A 16948-nucleotide genomic window follows, 5' to 3' on the forward strand; every position below is an offset into this window, starting at 1 on the left:
TCTCTGGAAATATCCATCAAAATGTTGTTGAATAAAATGAAGTCCAGTTAATGAAAAATATTGGTGGCTTTGCACCTTATAACCTTAAAAATCACGTTTAAAGTACATAGCGCGTGGGTTTGGTGTCTTTGGGGAGACGCCATGAGTGTTCCTCAATGTCACGCCTCACAAGACGCCGCCTTGCGACCAGCATTGTTAAAAAACATGATACATGCAGAACTTTTCTTTGCTAACAGAAAATATTTTATTCACAGAGACATTTGAAACATAACGAGCATTCACCAAAAACTTACTGTTTTTTTTTTTGCTGACATTGTTCGCATTGCAGACCTTCTGACACTGGAGTTATTTTCAAATTTAAAACAGGATTTGATAATTAAAGCTATGAATTGAAACACTGTAATGCTTTCACTGCTTTCAGCTTTTGACCCTGCTTCAGTCTATTCGTTACGTTCATCGGTATGTACAGTTCACACTTCAACACAAAAACAGGAATTTCCATGCTTGACTGACAATGAGGTTTGACGTTTCTCAGTGGAAATCCATGTTGGCTTCTATTCACTCATCATCCATCTATCCATCCATTTTGGGAACCCGCTTGTCCGCGCAGGGTCGCGGGGCGGGGGGGTCGGTGCCTATCTCCAGCGGTCAATGGGCAATCAGGCGGGGTACACCCTGGACAGAGAGCCAGTCCATCGCAGCTATTCACTCATTATAGCAGGAAAAAATAAAAACAAGAACTTGTATTTTTTATTTTATTGTCATATTTGAGCCCCAACTTCATGTTGAAAAACAAAATAAGTGAATTATTTATTTACGGCTCTAGATTGGCCACATGCTGTTGCTTTTGGGAGAAAAAAACTTTCCCGGATAATATTTTTAGCAAACTGCATTACATACCTGTGTGTTATGACCACATGTGGACAAAGAAATGGAACAGGTGCATGAAAAATGACTATACTGGTGTGACTTTGATTATATGGAGGAACATTTTAAAGCCTAAGTTGACTCATTTTTTCAGCACAGTAATTTCTAGTGTAAATTAATTCCTTGTGAGTCGATCTTTGAGGGGAAAAAGCTCACACTCCTGTTTGAGGGAATAAAAGTCAGCCAGAGATGAGATGAACTGAAAATGACAGGATTTGGAGTTTCATTTCCAGATACCCAGACACCTCTGATTGGCTAACAGCAATGCGACTCTACCACTAACATAATTTGCTTTGCAACGTTGATGTTTTATCCCCGCAAATAACACAAGCCTGATGGAGTTCTGTCGAGTTGCTATTGCTAACAGTTAGCTTCTACTAGCAGAGACGTTCTCTGCCGTTTCCTGGACACTAAACCAACAACAGACTCCTGTCGAGTCAAGATGGTTGAGTCCATGAATGTTACACGACATAGATCTGTCAGGCTTTTCTAATCCGAGAGTCTCCCATCTGTTTTCTATCAGCGGCTAATGCTGGAAATGGCTAGAATGACCGATCGTATTTCAAAATAATAAGTAAAAAAGTGGTTTCTAAGGGAACTTGGCCTTCAATATTGTGAAATCAAATTGTGTTCCTGATGAAAGTCATAAGCAAATAATTGTTCATAGTTTAGATTTAATTCAGCGGTAATCCAGACTAATTACTGTGGCAAAAATAATTTCACTTGTTTTTCTTTAAATTCAGTCCAAATTTGACTAAAATGGACAAAAGCATGTAGCTGGTGTAAAAAAAGATAGGCAGGGGTGGGAAAATGGATTTAATGCAAAACATAAACCATTTAAAATCTGTAATATATTAATATTTCTATAGTATTTTGGCATTGTTGGTTTCAAATCACAGTTATTCAAACATCATAGCACATCTTCAGAGCGGCAAACATTCTCTCCACATTAGGAGCAACAATCTCTTCGTCTCTGGTGAATAAGTCCATGCTGCTGTTGCTGTCATGAGTCAAGCACGCTGCAGCTCAGCCTCAGAAAACCAAAGAGGAGCACAAATAAGCACCCACTGCTGCAAACACACACACACACACACACACACACACACACACACACACACACACACACACACACACACACACACACACACACACACACACACACACACACACACACACACGCACAACCCAGGCGCTTCACACAATCACAAGAGGTTTGGTGTTGAGTTGAATGTTTCTGCATGATATGCGTGCACATTCTGCACTGTTACAATGACAATTTGTTCATCGTTCCACCTAAAACAAATAAATATAGCTTTGAGCATGTGAAGTTTAAAATATGAGTCAGGGAATCTTGCGGTCCTTTTTTTCTCTAAATTGTTCCCGTTCAGGTCGTCACATTGGTTCACGGTAGGGATTGATTTTATGACTCGACATGTTTTGTAATGAAATTCAAACACTGGTTTCCTCTCCTTCCTGCCGATATGAGCAGTATTGGACCTGCTCCTCTAAACAATTATCATCTGTCATAGTGCTGGCGTGGCTGGTGGCGCCTCTTAGAGGTTGGAGGGTGAACTGCAGGGTATGTCGGCTCTTTGATGGCTTGCCTCTCCCCGTGCCGTTGCTGTACGAGACCACCAGTCTGCGGTTCTCCTCGGGCACGGCGGAGGACAGTGGTCTGGCTTTCTGAGGGCGAGGCCAGTCGCTGCTTGGATCGCTGGCGTTGTTGTCATGGAGGTCAAGCAGATTGCCCGTGGCGACGCTGCCGCTCTTGATGTGAGGAGTATGGCTGTGGGTGTGGCGGTACTCCTCACCAATGTCCTTCCCCAGTTTCCACCTCTTCCACTTTTTCAGCATCTCTGACTGCACCTGAGAGATGATTGGAGAGCAGAGAAGCAGAAGATTTAATAAAACACAGAGCACTTTACCAAATAGACGGATGTTGCCAATAAAAGCATTTAAAGGCTCAAATGTACAGATAGCTGCTTTTGTGTTCGTCCAAATTAAAATGGAAAACGGAGCTTTTACAGATATAAAGGCAGACGCGGGAAAGTTTCCTGTCTGAAAAGCTAAAGCAAGAAACTGCAATAGTGGTAATCATCAAAAGCAAAACAGTCTCACCTCTTTGTTGACGAAGCAATACAAGATGGCCACAAGCAGGCCCTGAAATGAGAGTTAGACGTTTAACTTTAAGCTGCAACTTTTTATTACTTGGAACAAACAACTACAAGCAAACAAAAACATCTTTTGATGTGAGAATTCCTGCAGATGCTTCATCAGCCTGCTAGACCAATGGCTATCTTAGTATCATTGCTTTTTACAGCTTTATTAAAATCTGAAGAGAAATATTGAAGTTTGATATCTCAAATTAGTCATATTAGTCCGGTATTAGGCCCAACCAGAGCCTGGTTCTGGTTCTTCTGGAGGTCTCTCAGCTGTTGTGCACCTACTTGTGCATGTTGCACTCAAGAAGGACTGCACTGAAGTGAATCTGCTGGTTTCCTTAGACCAATGGTTCCCAAACTTATTTAGCCGTGCACCCCCTTCTATGTCCCGACCATGTTGACGCACCCCCCAGCCCCCACATCAGGGCATGGCTATATATATATATATATATATATATATATATATATATATATATATATATATATATATATATATATATATATATATATGCATATATATATATATATATATGCATATATATTTATATATATTATTACGTTTATTGGGCCCACTTACATTTTCTTAGGCCCACCCACAAATGAGTTTCTGGCTACGCTAATGGTGACTTTTGACAGACTTCTCTGAGCTCCGCAGCCATTACACTTTTCACCTCGCGCACCCCCTAGCGGCAGCTCGCGCACCCCCTAGCGGCAGCTCGCGCACCCCCAGGGGTGCGAGCATCACACTTTGGGAATCCCTGCCTTAGACCAATGCTATATTAGTTGGCATTTTACTATATGCCAGATGTAGTGTATTTAAATGGATTTACTTAAAAGGACGCGGATCTGAATCAGACCATTTCCACAGAGGTGGATTGTTTAACTGTTGTCGTGATTTGGCTCTATAGAAAACAACTGAATACTCTGAAATGTCATGTTTCGACAGAAACCACATTCCAGGTTTGCAGTAGGGTTTTATAAACATGAGGCGGTGGCCTGAAGCACCTGAACTTAGAACTTTTCCAACATTTTGAACTAGTTGCACCAGTTTAATGAAACTATCACAACTTATAACAGTTATCTACTGCTTCAGATATTCCCAAACCTTTCAGCTTCTCATAGCTGGGGCAGAGGCGAATGACCCCAACCATACCCAACCAAAACATGTAACCTGGGAAACAAGAGCAATGGCCTTGTTGTTCAGCCGTTTCTGATAAGTTTTCTTCTTTCACTGAGCTTGATATGATTTCTGGAGATACGGGCCACCATTTGATGTATCGTGACTGTAGCGTCATGAAGGGCCTCTAATTTGTGACAAAGGTCACATTTTCCCAGCTGGGTCAAGCTGGGTCGACTGTACCTTTGCCCCACAGATTAAACAAGCGAGGAACCATGATGTCTGCTGAATATCGTCTTTGTCTGCTGCTGTTCTGTCCCAGAATGAAGGACACTTCAAGATCACAGTAATAATTTTAAATAATAACTTGAATAAACTGTTTGACTTTATTACAATTTATTATAATCATCATAAATAATCTCTTGGTTCAGTATAAATGTATTTTAATTACTGAAATGAATAATTATGCTTTGGGTATAATAATGATTTTTGTGATAATTGGTTATGTGTGTTCAGTAAACCAGAAAGTCATCTTCCACTTAATCCATCCACACAGGGGGCCGTCTTGCTGGGGGAGGTAGCACACAGATTGTGTCTGAATGCTGTTTCTCTAAGTAACCACCGAGTTAGCTGCAAAACAAGCATTCACCCAGAACGAGTTCCTCTCTCTGACAGAAACCTTCCGAGAATCCATTCACGCATCCAAGCTCTCATTTCCTTTTAGCTTTCCATCCAGACACAGGTAAAGCTTTTGATACCAAGTTGTCAATCCATGAATTGTCATTTTTAATTGTCATTTAAATTGTCATTTCTGAATTGTCGTTTCAAACTGTCAAGTTTAAAATCGTTAGTAATAAATTCTTAACTTTTAAACTCCGCCTCATCTCTGAAATGAAACACAGACTGGTGTGTATTTCTGGTTATTGAAAAAGCAAAGATTCATAACTTCTGGTTCAAAAAAATAAACTTTTGCTATTAAATTTAATTATCTTAAATTAAACATTAATCTTTGGATTAAATATAGACCAAGCAGGTTGGTGTATGAACTTCTATCGATTATATAAGTATCCTGGATGTTTATACATGATATCAGCTTCATATGCTAATTTGCTTGATCATTCTCAGGATCTAACAACTGATAGCAAACAGTGTTGATTCTAGTATGTAGTAATACGCTACATAATTGGCTTAGCCAGCCCATTCTTTTTCAGATCAAAACACGCTACTTCTGTGTTTTATTTTCAATATTTTACTAAAAACGGGATTTGTGTCACCTTCATTTTCTTCCTCCGGAAACATCCGGGAGCGAAGCTTTTTACGGGGTTAAGACTCGCACTTTGGAGACCATTATTTTACTCCACAGAGGTCACCATTGCTGTTGTCAGACAAAAATCTGCTTCATCACTAGAATGACATGACATTAAGAAGCTCTTTTTGATTTTTAATCTGTGAAAGTTGCTGAATCATGCTGGTGTAATTGGGTTCAGAAACAAGGTCACTTCAAGGACGTTACGTGCTAGTTGACATGCCACTTCTCATCTGAGGAGGATTTTAAACTCAGTTGGACAAATGTGGAGTGAAAACACGTTTGACCTGTAACGGGAGCTTCGCCGATGAAAGGTTGTTTGCTATAAGGCTCCAGATCCTGAGGGATGTCAGGGTCCACATGTCTTAATCACTTTGCTGAAGGTGTGGATTGCTGTGAGGCTGTCTGGGGATCAAATTCACTGACTGTTTTTGTTTTATTCTGTCTTTTCTCTCTTTCTTTGATCTTCTCTCCATCTCAGATCAGTGGCGTGTCCAGATCTTTTAAAATGGGGTGGCCCAGGTGAGGTACAACTTTGTGCATGGGTGGCACCAATGGTTATACTTTTTTTGTTTTACGCCCAAGCCTTTTGTGGACAATGAAAAGCCTATTTAAAGGTAAATTAGTGTGGTGGCACCTGGGGTGGCCAATCAGATTCCAAGGGTGGCATGTGCTACCCCAGGCCACTCCCTGGACACGCCCCTGTCTCAGATTTGTCTAATTCTGTCCTTAACCCTCTCAGGCTCAAAATAAGTTTTGATAAAAGGGCGAAAAACTAAGTCCTTCAGGGGTACTTCTGAGTTAAAATACTGCTCATGAAATACGTATGTGGAGTAACCAGGTAGGTAGGTTTTAACTGTTGCACATCTGCAACGCCTGCCTCCAGAGGGTTAACATGCAACCAGTGCAGGGGTATTCAATTCCAGGCCTGGAAGGTTCAGGGTTCCCACGCGTCCTGGAAAACCTGGAAAATGAAAGACCAATTTTCCAGTCATGGAAAACACATGGAAAATGGGGGGAATTGCAAAATGTCCTGGAAATTTTTGAGTTGTCCTGGAAAATAATTTTCCCTCCTTGTGGATAAACAAAAGGATTATTGGGCAATATTGGGCTGCAGCGCTTCTCCTTTCATTTCTGCATCTAGCTGGCACAGTGCCCCACATGATGCTTCCAACCAATCAGATTGCATATTCCCCTTCAGTTCCAGTTCCACTTCTGTTTTTCCATCTGTCCTTTTTGCTAGATTTACAGATCCCCCCCCCCCCCCCCCCAAGATTTATTTCTCCAAAGAAGGGCAAAAAGTAGCGGCTCGGTTCACGAGTATTGCGCTCGCAGTTTATAGAGTGAGAGGTTTGTCTCCTTCTCTCTGAGTGACAAAGGAGCAGCGGACAGCTTTGGTTTTTTCACAGAGCTTTGGGATAGCGACGGATAACAGGTAGTCTACCGGACCTGCGCTCCACTCAGTAATTCATACTAGTTCTATCGTCCGACAGCAGAAGCAAAAATATGTGAATGAGAAAAATGTCATGAATTCGGTTCTATCAAAATACTAAGTATGTGTTGAGAGGACAGAGCCTCAGCTGTTCATACCGTTTTTAGCTAGCTACACAGACCGCAGCCAGGGGGCAGTGAGAACTGAAGACTGGCATGGTCATTTGAACAAAGTTGTTAACGTAATTAAATTGAATTCAGCACAGCTAAATTAATAACTAGAATGATTTTAAGTGGTAACTATATATTTATCATGGTGCTACGTACAGTCCAGACTAAAAAGGTAGCGAACAACTACAAGTACTTATCTCTGAGGTAGAAAAAAAATATTTTTCAGGTTCAATATGTCTGTGGTGTTAGCGGGAGATATTAGCCTAATCATCTACCCTGAATCTTGTTTCTGGATGACTGGTCTAACCTAAAATGACCAATACTGGAACAACAAAATGCAGTTTAACATCCAACTATGTGAAATAAGCAATAAAGTGTAACGTGGTGTGTACAGTAAGTATAGTACACAGAATATGAAAGATGTAAAAGAGCTAAGGTTTGAAAAGTAGGCCTAATTTATTGAATAAACAGTCAATATAAACAGTAATAATCTTTCAAAATATGTGTTTGTATCCTTTGTTGGCAGGAGTGAGTGATGTCAGGAAGACGGTGCAAATTCAAAACTGAGTGGAAAGAAAAACCCCAGTTCAGGGACTGGCTAGGAGAAGTATCTGGAGATGTGCATAGGGCGTATTGCAAGCTGTGTAGAAAGTCTTTTGATATCAGTAACATGGGCATCTCAGCGCTCAGGAGTCATGCACGGGGACAAGGCCATGTCAAAATTTAAGGACAGTTAAGCAGTGAGAGAAGAATGACAGATTTCATGAGGAAAACTTCAACAGATGCAGGAGAGGGAAGTAGCTGTCCAACAAACAGAGAGCTACCGGCAGCCAGTGTACATGATGAACGTGCCAGTAATGAAAGTACACCATTACCAGTGCCTAGTACAAGTGGAGAGAGAAATGGCTCAGAAACACAGGTCATCTCAGCATGTTTTTCAAGCCAAGCTGTGTTTGAAGCAGAGATCCGCTGGGTAATTAAGATGGTGATGTCACACTACTCATTCAACTCCAGCTCTGATGTCTCAGCCATTTTTGGTCAGATGTTCCCAGACAGTGAGATTGCCAAAAAGTTTTCATGTGGTGCAACAAAAGCAGCTTACCTTATATGTTTTGGCTTAGGTCCTTATTTCAAAGAGCAACGGGTCAATGATATAAGAAAAGCACCGTGCTATGTAGTTTCTTTTGATGAATGTCTGAATAAAGTGACACAGACAGAACAGTTGGATATTGTAGTGAGACACTGGAGCGAACACAAAGGGAAGGTTGTGGTGCATTATTTTGATTCAGAGTTTATGGGACACACGCAAGCAGAGAAGCTTCTGGAAAGGATCAAGATAGCCCTGTCACCACTAAATCCGAATAAGCCGTTGCAGATTTCAATGGATGGTCCTGCTGTCAACTGGAAGCTCCTGAGGATATTCCAAGAGGACAAAAGCCAAGAGGACCCAGATGCACCAAAGATGATAAATTTGGGAAGCTGTGGTTTGCATGTTCTTCATGGAAGTTTTCAAGATGGAGAAAGAGAAACCGGTTGGAAGGTGGGACATGTGCTTAGAGCACTTTGGCAGATGTTCCATGACTCACCAGCAAGACGTGCTGACTTCATTGAGGTGACCAAAACAACAACATTTCCTCTGAAGTTGTGTGCCCATCGATGGGTTGAAGACTTGGCAGTTGCAGAGCGGGCAATGGAAGTGTGGCCAGCTGTGCAACAGTACATCAGCAGCCACCAGAAACTCCCAAAAAGCAAAGTACCATCATCTGCTTCCTACTGTACAGTAAAAGGGGCCACAGCTGATCCTCTCTTTCAGGCTAAGCTCCAGTTTTTTGCATTTGTTGCTAGACAGCTGAAGCCTTTTTTGGAGAAATTCCAGACAGATGCACCAATGGTGCCTTTCCTTGCAAAAGAGCTTGAGTCTATCCTGAGATGCTTGCTGTCATGCTTTATTAAAAGAGAAGAATTGGAGAAGATGAAAACACCTGTCCAGCTGCTGAAACTTGATGTGCAAAACAAATCAATCCATGTGCCACTCAAACAACTGGACACTGGATTTGCCACAAAACAAGCTTTACAGAAAGCATCTGAAAAGCTCGAGGAAAATCCAGTGAACATACAGGTGTTCATGAACGAATGTGTCACTTTCCTTGCTGTGACCTGCAAAAAGATTATGGAGAGAAGTCCACTTGCATACCCAGCAGTGCGGCACATGAGCTCCCTCGACCCTGTGATCATGGTAACAGAAACTGAGCATGCAATAGCAACGTTTGAGAAACTCCTACAGGTTCTCCTCAATGCAGGATGGTGCACTGCCTCAGAGTGCGACAAAATCCTTGCTCAGTATAAAACTTTCTCAGTGCATGCAAGTGTAAACCTCAAGGCAGAATTCCAAGATTTTTCATACAGATGCAGGCTTGAGGAATTTTTTGGGAGATTTATCAGTGGTAGAGCAGAGTATGCAGCACTGTGGGACATGATGAAATGTCTCCTAACGCTGTCTCATGGACAAGCAGCAGTGGAGCGAGGATACTCCGTGAACAAGGACATGTTAGTGGAAAACTTGAAAGAGAGGAGTCTGATAGCATTGCGGCTGGTCCAGGATGCAATGGCTGAGCGTGCAGTTAATGAAGCCCTGCCGAAAGAACTAATCCAACACTGTAAAGGAGCCAGAATGAGGTATATGCAATACCTCGAGGATGAAAAAAAGAATAAAGAACAAACTGCAAATGAGAGGAAAAGAAAGGAGCCCCACCAAGACAAAGAAAATGTCAAAGCAAAACAGAGAAGAATAATGAAAAGCAGTGAGTTGATGCAGAAAGAGGCAGACGAAATGGCAATGAAAGCAGAAAAAAAACAGGACTTCACATTACTGTCCAAATCCAATGCTTATCGCAAACGTGTGGCTGAGAAAAAGGAAGAGCTACAAGCCCTAGCTAAAACACTGGAAGACCTGCAGGAGAGCGCCAAGAAGCTACAATAACTGAGATTTATTTTAGAAGAACATTTTTATTGAAATGACATTGCTTTGTTTTATATTGACTTTTTTGCACTGCAGGATAGGGTTTGAGTTTGAAATTTATATCTTTGATTTACTTTTGCAGTGATTTTCATTTTTACTTCTAGAATGCAGGTGTCAGACTAAGTCAGCTGTAAGTAAACAGTAAAAAGGTAACCTGAAGGAGTTTGTTTTGGTGATTTATTGAACATAATATACTTTTTGAAGAAAGTACAAGAAAGTAAGAGGGGGATAAATAAACATTTGAGCATTACTGTCAAATACAAGATATAAGGTACCGTACAATTGCAGAAAATAACACTTCTCCAAAGCTTGGGATACACGATATATACTGAAATTTAATTTCTACTTTATCATAATATTTTACTTCATATTATCCAGGAGGCTAAATGGATTTTACATTTAAACACATTTAGCTTTACAAAATGTAAATCAATTTCATCAATATGACAAAAAAATTACAAAGATTTGGTAAATCAAAAATAATGTAGAGTCAAAAAGACACAACTCATCAATTTATGCCATTATGTATACCGGATGCGTAATTTGCCTTGGTGTGAGCAGATGCAATTAATTTAAAAGTTTGATAATTGTTCATATTTTCCAACGTTAGTAACGGATTGCGAATACAGTTTGGACCTTTAAAGTGATTTCTGCTCGTAAAATAGCTGTGTGGACCAGAGGAGTTACATTGTGTCAAGTCCTCTTTTTCATTTTTTGTTTTCGCAAACCTGTTTTGTGTTTTATTTATAATTGTGAATAAATGAAAATAAACTTTAAAAAAATCTTTGTCATGTTTTTGTTCTGCTCAGCAATTAAATCAGGTGATTTCAAACATCACAGTGAATTAACCTGGTTCAGTTGCTGAGCAGAACAAAAACATGACATGGAGATGACTTGATGATGTCACAATATCGCACCTCTGGTATGAACTAAAGTAGAGAATAACTTCTGTTTTAGTTGTGTTGCATTGTAAGTAGAGGAAAGCAGGTGGGATTGTGAAAGACAAAAATCTTTCCACAACTATATTGCCAATATAACGGCATAGGTAGGTACAATATCATATCTGTTTCTAAATATGTCCTGATATGATCATTATATATATATATATATATATATATATATATATATATATATATATACATATATATATATATATATATATATATATATATATATATATATATATATATATATATATATATATATATATATATAATGATCATATCGAGATATCGGCAAACTGTAGTTATGATAACTTGACTTGTACACTGAAAAAGTCTTGAAAATAATTTCAAGAAAAGAGTGGGAACCCTGAAGGTTGCTTTTCAGCATGTTTTAGTTTTAACCCTGCTTCAACACACCTGATTTCCACCAGCAGGTGATCAGCAGGCTTCTGCAGAGCCTGACGATGCTGCACATGTGATTCAACCACTGAATCAAGTGTGTTGGAACAGAGAAACCACTAAAACGTGCTGGACACTGGCCCTGCAGGCCCAGAATTGAATACCCCTGGGAGATGTTATTAGGTTACCTCTACATATAAAGATCAGACCCTTGTGGAGGTTTCATTTGCAAACTAGCTGCATTTTTTCAGTTTGAATTGACAAAGCTCCACAAAAGAAAAGCTGAATAACTTCTAGTTGGCCTTTTTTTTTTTTTACTTACCCAGTGTTTCAACAGTTTTCTCATTATTTTAATTGTTTGACATTTAATATTAACAAGAATTACAAAGTGGTAAATGCATTAGAACAAAAAGATTCAGTTTCAGGTAAACATCTTTTGATAATCTGCCTCAATAGATGAGAAGATGGGACCAGATGCTTCAGCTGATGAATGCAGGTATAAAAACAGGGACTTTGGTGAAAAATTCTTGCTTTTTAGCTTTAATTATTATTTGATCCTCATGCAGTTCAGCCAAGCTTGACTTGATAAACTAAAACATCTTGACATTTTAGTTTGGATAAATTAACTAAGAACAAAATGAAAGACATAAAAGCACACTAGAAAAAATCAATTTAAAAATCTCAACTACCTAAAAAAAATAAAGAATCTAATTAACAATAGGGGAGATGATTTGAAGGGTTTGTGTGGTTTTGAGCCCAGACCTGGAAGGAGTTGAACAGGAGGTCACAGAAGAGGCGAATGAGACGTAGCATGGAGCCTTTAGGGACCGACTCGTCGATGACGAAGGTGAAGAGGATGGCGTGAATGCCAAGCAGTGGGATGAGAGTCAGAGTGGACTTGGCCAGTCTGGACCAGAGATGGAGGAAAAAAAGAGAGTTTTTTTTTTAAGAAAAAAAAAAGTTAAAGTTTGAGCTGTTAGATGCATAAATCCTTTCAACGACGGGACAGAAGATAAGCTGGATGAAAATATAGCATATATAAGTATATATACAATACAACATATATGTATTACAAAGTGGTTAAAGTTAATGTACAAGGTTGTCTATAGAAAATAGCTTATTATAGTCCAGTTCCTTTTCTGTTCTCAGCATCGCCCCAGAACCAGTAAACAGGCCCAGAAAATTCTCTGTTATCCATCCATTTTCTGAACCCGCTTTGTCCACGCAGGGTCGCGCGGGGGGGGGGGGGGGGGGGGGGGGGGGGGGGGGGGCTGGTGCCTATCTCCAGCGGTCAACGGGCAATCAGGTGGGGTACACCCTGGACAGAGAGCCAGTCCATCGCAGGGCAACACAGAGTCACACAGGACAAACAGTCATGCACACACACACACACACACACACACACACACACACACACACACACACACACACACACACACACACACCTAAGGACAATTTAGACAGACCAATTAACCTAACAGTCATGTTTTTGGACTGTGGGAGGAAGCCGGAGTACCCGGAGAGAACACAGGGAGAACATGCTAACTCCATGCAGAAAGATCCCAGGCCGGGAAGCGAACCCAGGACCTTCTTGCTACAAGGAAACAGCTCTAACCACTGCGCCACTGCGCAGCCCAAATCTCTGTTATGCTTTTATTTTCTAAAAATTAAAAGTAAAAAGTACTTTTCTCACCTGAACTTATAGTCTGTGTATCTCATCTGGTGAGCTCTTAGTTTAGACATCAGGATTTTAATTATCCTGATGAAAATGCAGAAGTTGATCTGGAAAACGAAGAGAGAAATTTACACTCAGCAAAATGAAGGCAAAACACTGCGAGACAGAAAAGAAAACGTAGGATTTATTTTGGCGCATTTGTTTAAAATCCATCAGATGCTTCTTAGCACCATGTGTCTGTTTATTTAGTTTTTAGTCTTTTCAGGTAGAAAGTCTTCTGGTGTCTAAGCTTCAATGCTTTGTCTGAATTTTACAATTTTTTTATTTGACTCTTATTCTAAATATTCCCGACTTCCTTCCTGAGAAGGTGGGAATGTCCATAACTTTCACTAAAAATTGTCAAAACCACAGAGCAGATAGATAAACCACTGGAAACAAAGCACGGCAGAAGATCCAGCGTTATTGTCCATGAAGCCTGGATTTCAGAAGGCAGAAGAATAGGTGATATCAGAGCTCTGTAAGGGAGGAAGCTGATGAAAAACATGACATGAGCAGGGGTGACAGTAAAAACCCTTAAAGTGACAGTGTGTATTTTTCCTGGTGATAGAGGACAGTAGAAACCTAAATTGCGGCAAGCAAGCTGTATTTTTGTGTTGGAGTAAGACCTAACCAACGGATCCCCATTAGGGTCAAAACGCTCTAGGGAGTGCAAACTTCAACAAAATGACAAGCACATCAGACCCCCTTTCATCAATGGCAAAGAGTAAAGAGGTAAATGTGTAAAGCCGGGCGGACACTGTGCGACTTTTTCACTCGCAGCACTCAGCTTCAGCTCAAACTGTACGACTTCCTCGCAGGGCAGATCTCACGAGTCATGTGCTCACACTGCACGACCCAGTTCTCGGACGCGACCTGACTGCTCACACTGTACGTCTGGTAGCAACACGTCGGACATAAAAATATGCTAAAAATAGCAGTTTTTACACAACACGTCAGACTTTTTTGTCTTGCCTGTTGTCCTTCGGGAGTGCTGCAGGAGGACACACAGGGATTTATGGGGGTTGGATGAGGAAAACGAAATAAAGAAAGTAAATCTGTGTTTTGTGATCAGTTTAAGTTGACATGAACACGACAAACACGCTTTCTTGACAATCTTTGTGAGTAAAAAAACGTGTAGAAATAAAAACGAACAACGTGTGTTATTAGGGAAGTCGCGGGTGAGCGGTGTTGATGCAGGATTGCGCATGCGTCGTGAGCGGTTCTGATACTTTTTGGGTCGCAGCTGCTCGCAGCGCCGCCTCAACAGTGCGATACCCTCACGAGGGACGAGCAAAATATCAAACAAGCCAGAAGTTTGTGCGAGCTCACGATTGCTGATCGGTAGCTGGTCACGTGGTGTTAATCGCCTCTCGTCACCCCCTGTACACTACACGACGCTCAGCGCAAAACTCGCCCCGATCTTGTGGATTCTCGCAAGAGTGGAAAATCGGCTCAAAAAAGTGAAAAAGTCGCACAGTGTACGCCCGGCTTAAAACAACAAGGAATTACGTTTAAATTGTCGTTTGATGTCATATATGATGTTCCTCTCCACTGCAAGGAATAAAGCCATGAAAAACACACCGCTGCACTTCTGGAGCAATGCTGTGAGTAAATAAGCCATTAGGTCAAACGTAAGCTTCATATATATGCTACTGCTTCGTTGCAGTACTTTTATTTTGAAATTGACTGGGGATTTTACACTGAAATCGTGTGTGATTTCCTGTCTCTGTCTATGCCCATGTTAACTGCGGAAATTGACGTATCCCAGAAAAGGCTCGTGGAAAAAATAGAACCCGATCCCAGAGGTGTGACTAAGTCACAAGTAAGTCACAAGTCTTTCCAGTCAAGTCTCGAGTCAAGTCCAAGTCAAAGACAACCAAGTCCAAGTCAAGTCTAAAGCCAATGATGTGGAAGTTCAAGTCAAGTCCAAGTCCTTAACTTTGAATTTTCAAGTCATAATCAAGTCATCTGTCCAACTTCAATTTACATTTTATTTTGACAATGATAGTAAATACATTCCAGAAATAAAGCTTCTTAAAGCTAAATTTATTTGCTCAAACAAACAGAAAGTGCAACTGAAAATGATTATAAACAAAGCGCTGCTGCATTTAGCAGTAAATCAAACTCAGAACGAAGAATGATTTATGATTTTTGTCCTTGTCTTGCCACTTTTGTGCTAAAATATCAAATATGCTCAAGTCATCATCAAGTCAACAGATGCAAGTCGATTCATGTCGCAAGTCGATTCAAGTTGTAAGTAATTATAGATTTTATCAAGTCAAGTCAGAAGTCATTAAAATTATGACTCGAGTCTGACTCAAGTCCAAGTCATGTGACTCGAGTCCACACCTCTGCCCGATCCTATCTTTAGTGGCGCAGTGTAGCGTGCCGCTTCTGGGATGTGCCTGGAAATTGTCGCATCGCTGCTGGTTTGAAACAGTCCATGGACAATAATGAATCCTGTATAAAAGCAGTGTCATCCCGCACCGCTGATGCTTTCAGTGTGAAACCGGGGTTAGAGCCACTCCCATGCATTTTACATCTGATTTTTATTGTTATATATTAAGAATATTATAATATTTTCCAACAACTGGGCATCATTTAACTCATTTTCAACTACATTTTGATCGATTTTTCCAGAGATTAACGATAAAAACTACATATTGTCCCTTTAAGGGTCTAACTGATATTAAAACAGGGGGCTGCACTCTTCTTAAAATGAGAACTCAAGTCAGGATAATGTTTTTTGGTGATTAAATCGATGTTTCCCAAATTATTTATTCAAAGTTTACAACTTTAGCTTATAAGAATGAAAAATGCTGGTGAAGTTATAATAAAAGCTATAGTGCACCCTGAAAAAGATGCCTTCTGTCTGTTATAAGAATGTCACATCATGCTTTATCACGATAGACATAAACGGGACTGTACCAGTGGGTTCTTCGCAGAAATCCAGAAGTAAATGCAATGTGTTTCCCATCTATGGTGTTCAGTTATCATGATTTTAATTCAAATTCAAAAATAATTTAATAATCCCAGAGGGAAATTAAGTTATTTTAGAAGTGATCAAAAGATTTCCCCATAATCAATAAGCTCCATGTGGTACCTTAACAATGTGATCGTGCATGACTCTCCATCTTCAGAACACACACACACACACACACACACACACACACACACACACACACACACACACACACACACACACACACACACACACACACACACACACACACACAGGGTGATCTAGTACAGGACCCTCTGTAATGACAGAGCATATAATTCATTACAGCGCTCCCGTCATCAAGACTCCATGTTTGGTAAAGCCTGAACACTTTCATCACAGATGTGTTTGCATGAATGGGACTGTTTGAGCTCGCTCAAACACACTTTCCTCAGGTCCGAATGTGTGTGAGATTCCTATTTGTGTTGACTATGTTGTCACAGGACCTCACGTCTGCAATGCCGGATGGCAACATTTCTGTGATTATCGTGGTGTGGAACACTGCATGAGTCACACAAGGTGTGTGTGTGTGTGTGTGTGTGTGTGTGTGTGTGTGTGTGTGTGTGTGTGTGTGTGTGTGTGTGAGTAACAAAACCAAAAGCACTTCATAAATAATCCAAAAATGAATACTTTAAGGTTAGCTGTATGTTTGTGAGGTACAGGTTTACACCTGTTTATAGCCTGACTCGAGTCTCTAAGCTGATTCATTAGGCAGTTGAAACCACAAAGTGTTGTGTTTTTGTGTATAACAGTTAAT

The 16948-nt window shown here is 40.4% G+C and overlaps 1 protein-coding gene across 4 annotated transcripts in view; it reads right to left on the reverse strand.

Annotated features, from left to right (window-relative positions):
• Positions 1 to 2169: 2169 nt before the first annotated feature.
• gcgrb (glucagon receptor b) overlaps positions 2170 to 16948 on the reverse strand; it is a 117656-nt gene continuing 102877 nt past the window's right edge. For all 4 annotated transcript variants that reach the window (XM_054744014.2, XM_070552000.1, XM_070551999.1 and 1 more), the window contains 4 exons: positions 13170 to 13258; positions 12239 to 12383; positions 3046 to 3087; positions 2170 to 2793 (listed from right to left, as the gene is read on the reverse strand). In XM_054744014.2, coding sequence (XP_054599989.1) covers positions 2377 to 2793; positions 3046 to 3087; positions 12239 to 12383; positions 13170 to 13258 — 693 coding nt within the window. In that variant the 3' untranslated portion in view covers positions 2170 to 2376. The remainder of the gene's footprint in view (positions 2794 to 3045; positions 3088 to 12238; positions 12384 to 13169; positions 13259 to 16948) is intronic.

This window comes from Nothobranchius furzeri, chromosome 6 (assembly GCF_043380555.1).
Source record: "Nothobranchius furzeri strain GRZ-AD chromosome 6, NfurGRZ-RIMD1, whole genome shotgun sequence".
NCBI classification, from domain to species: Eukaryota; Metazoa; Chordata; class Actinopteri; order Cyprinodontiformes; family Nothobranchiidae; genus Nothobranchius; species Nothobranchius furzeri.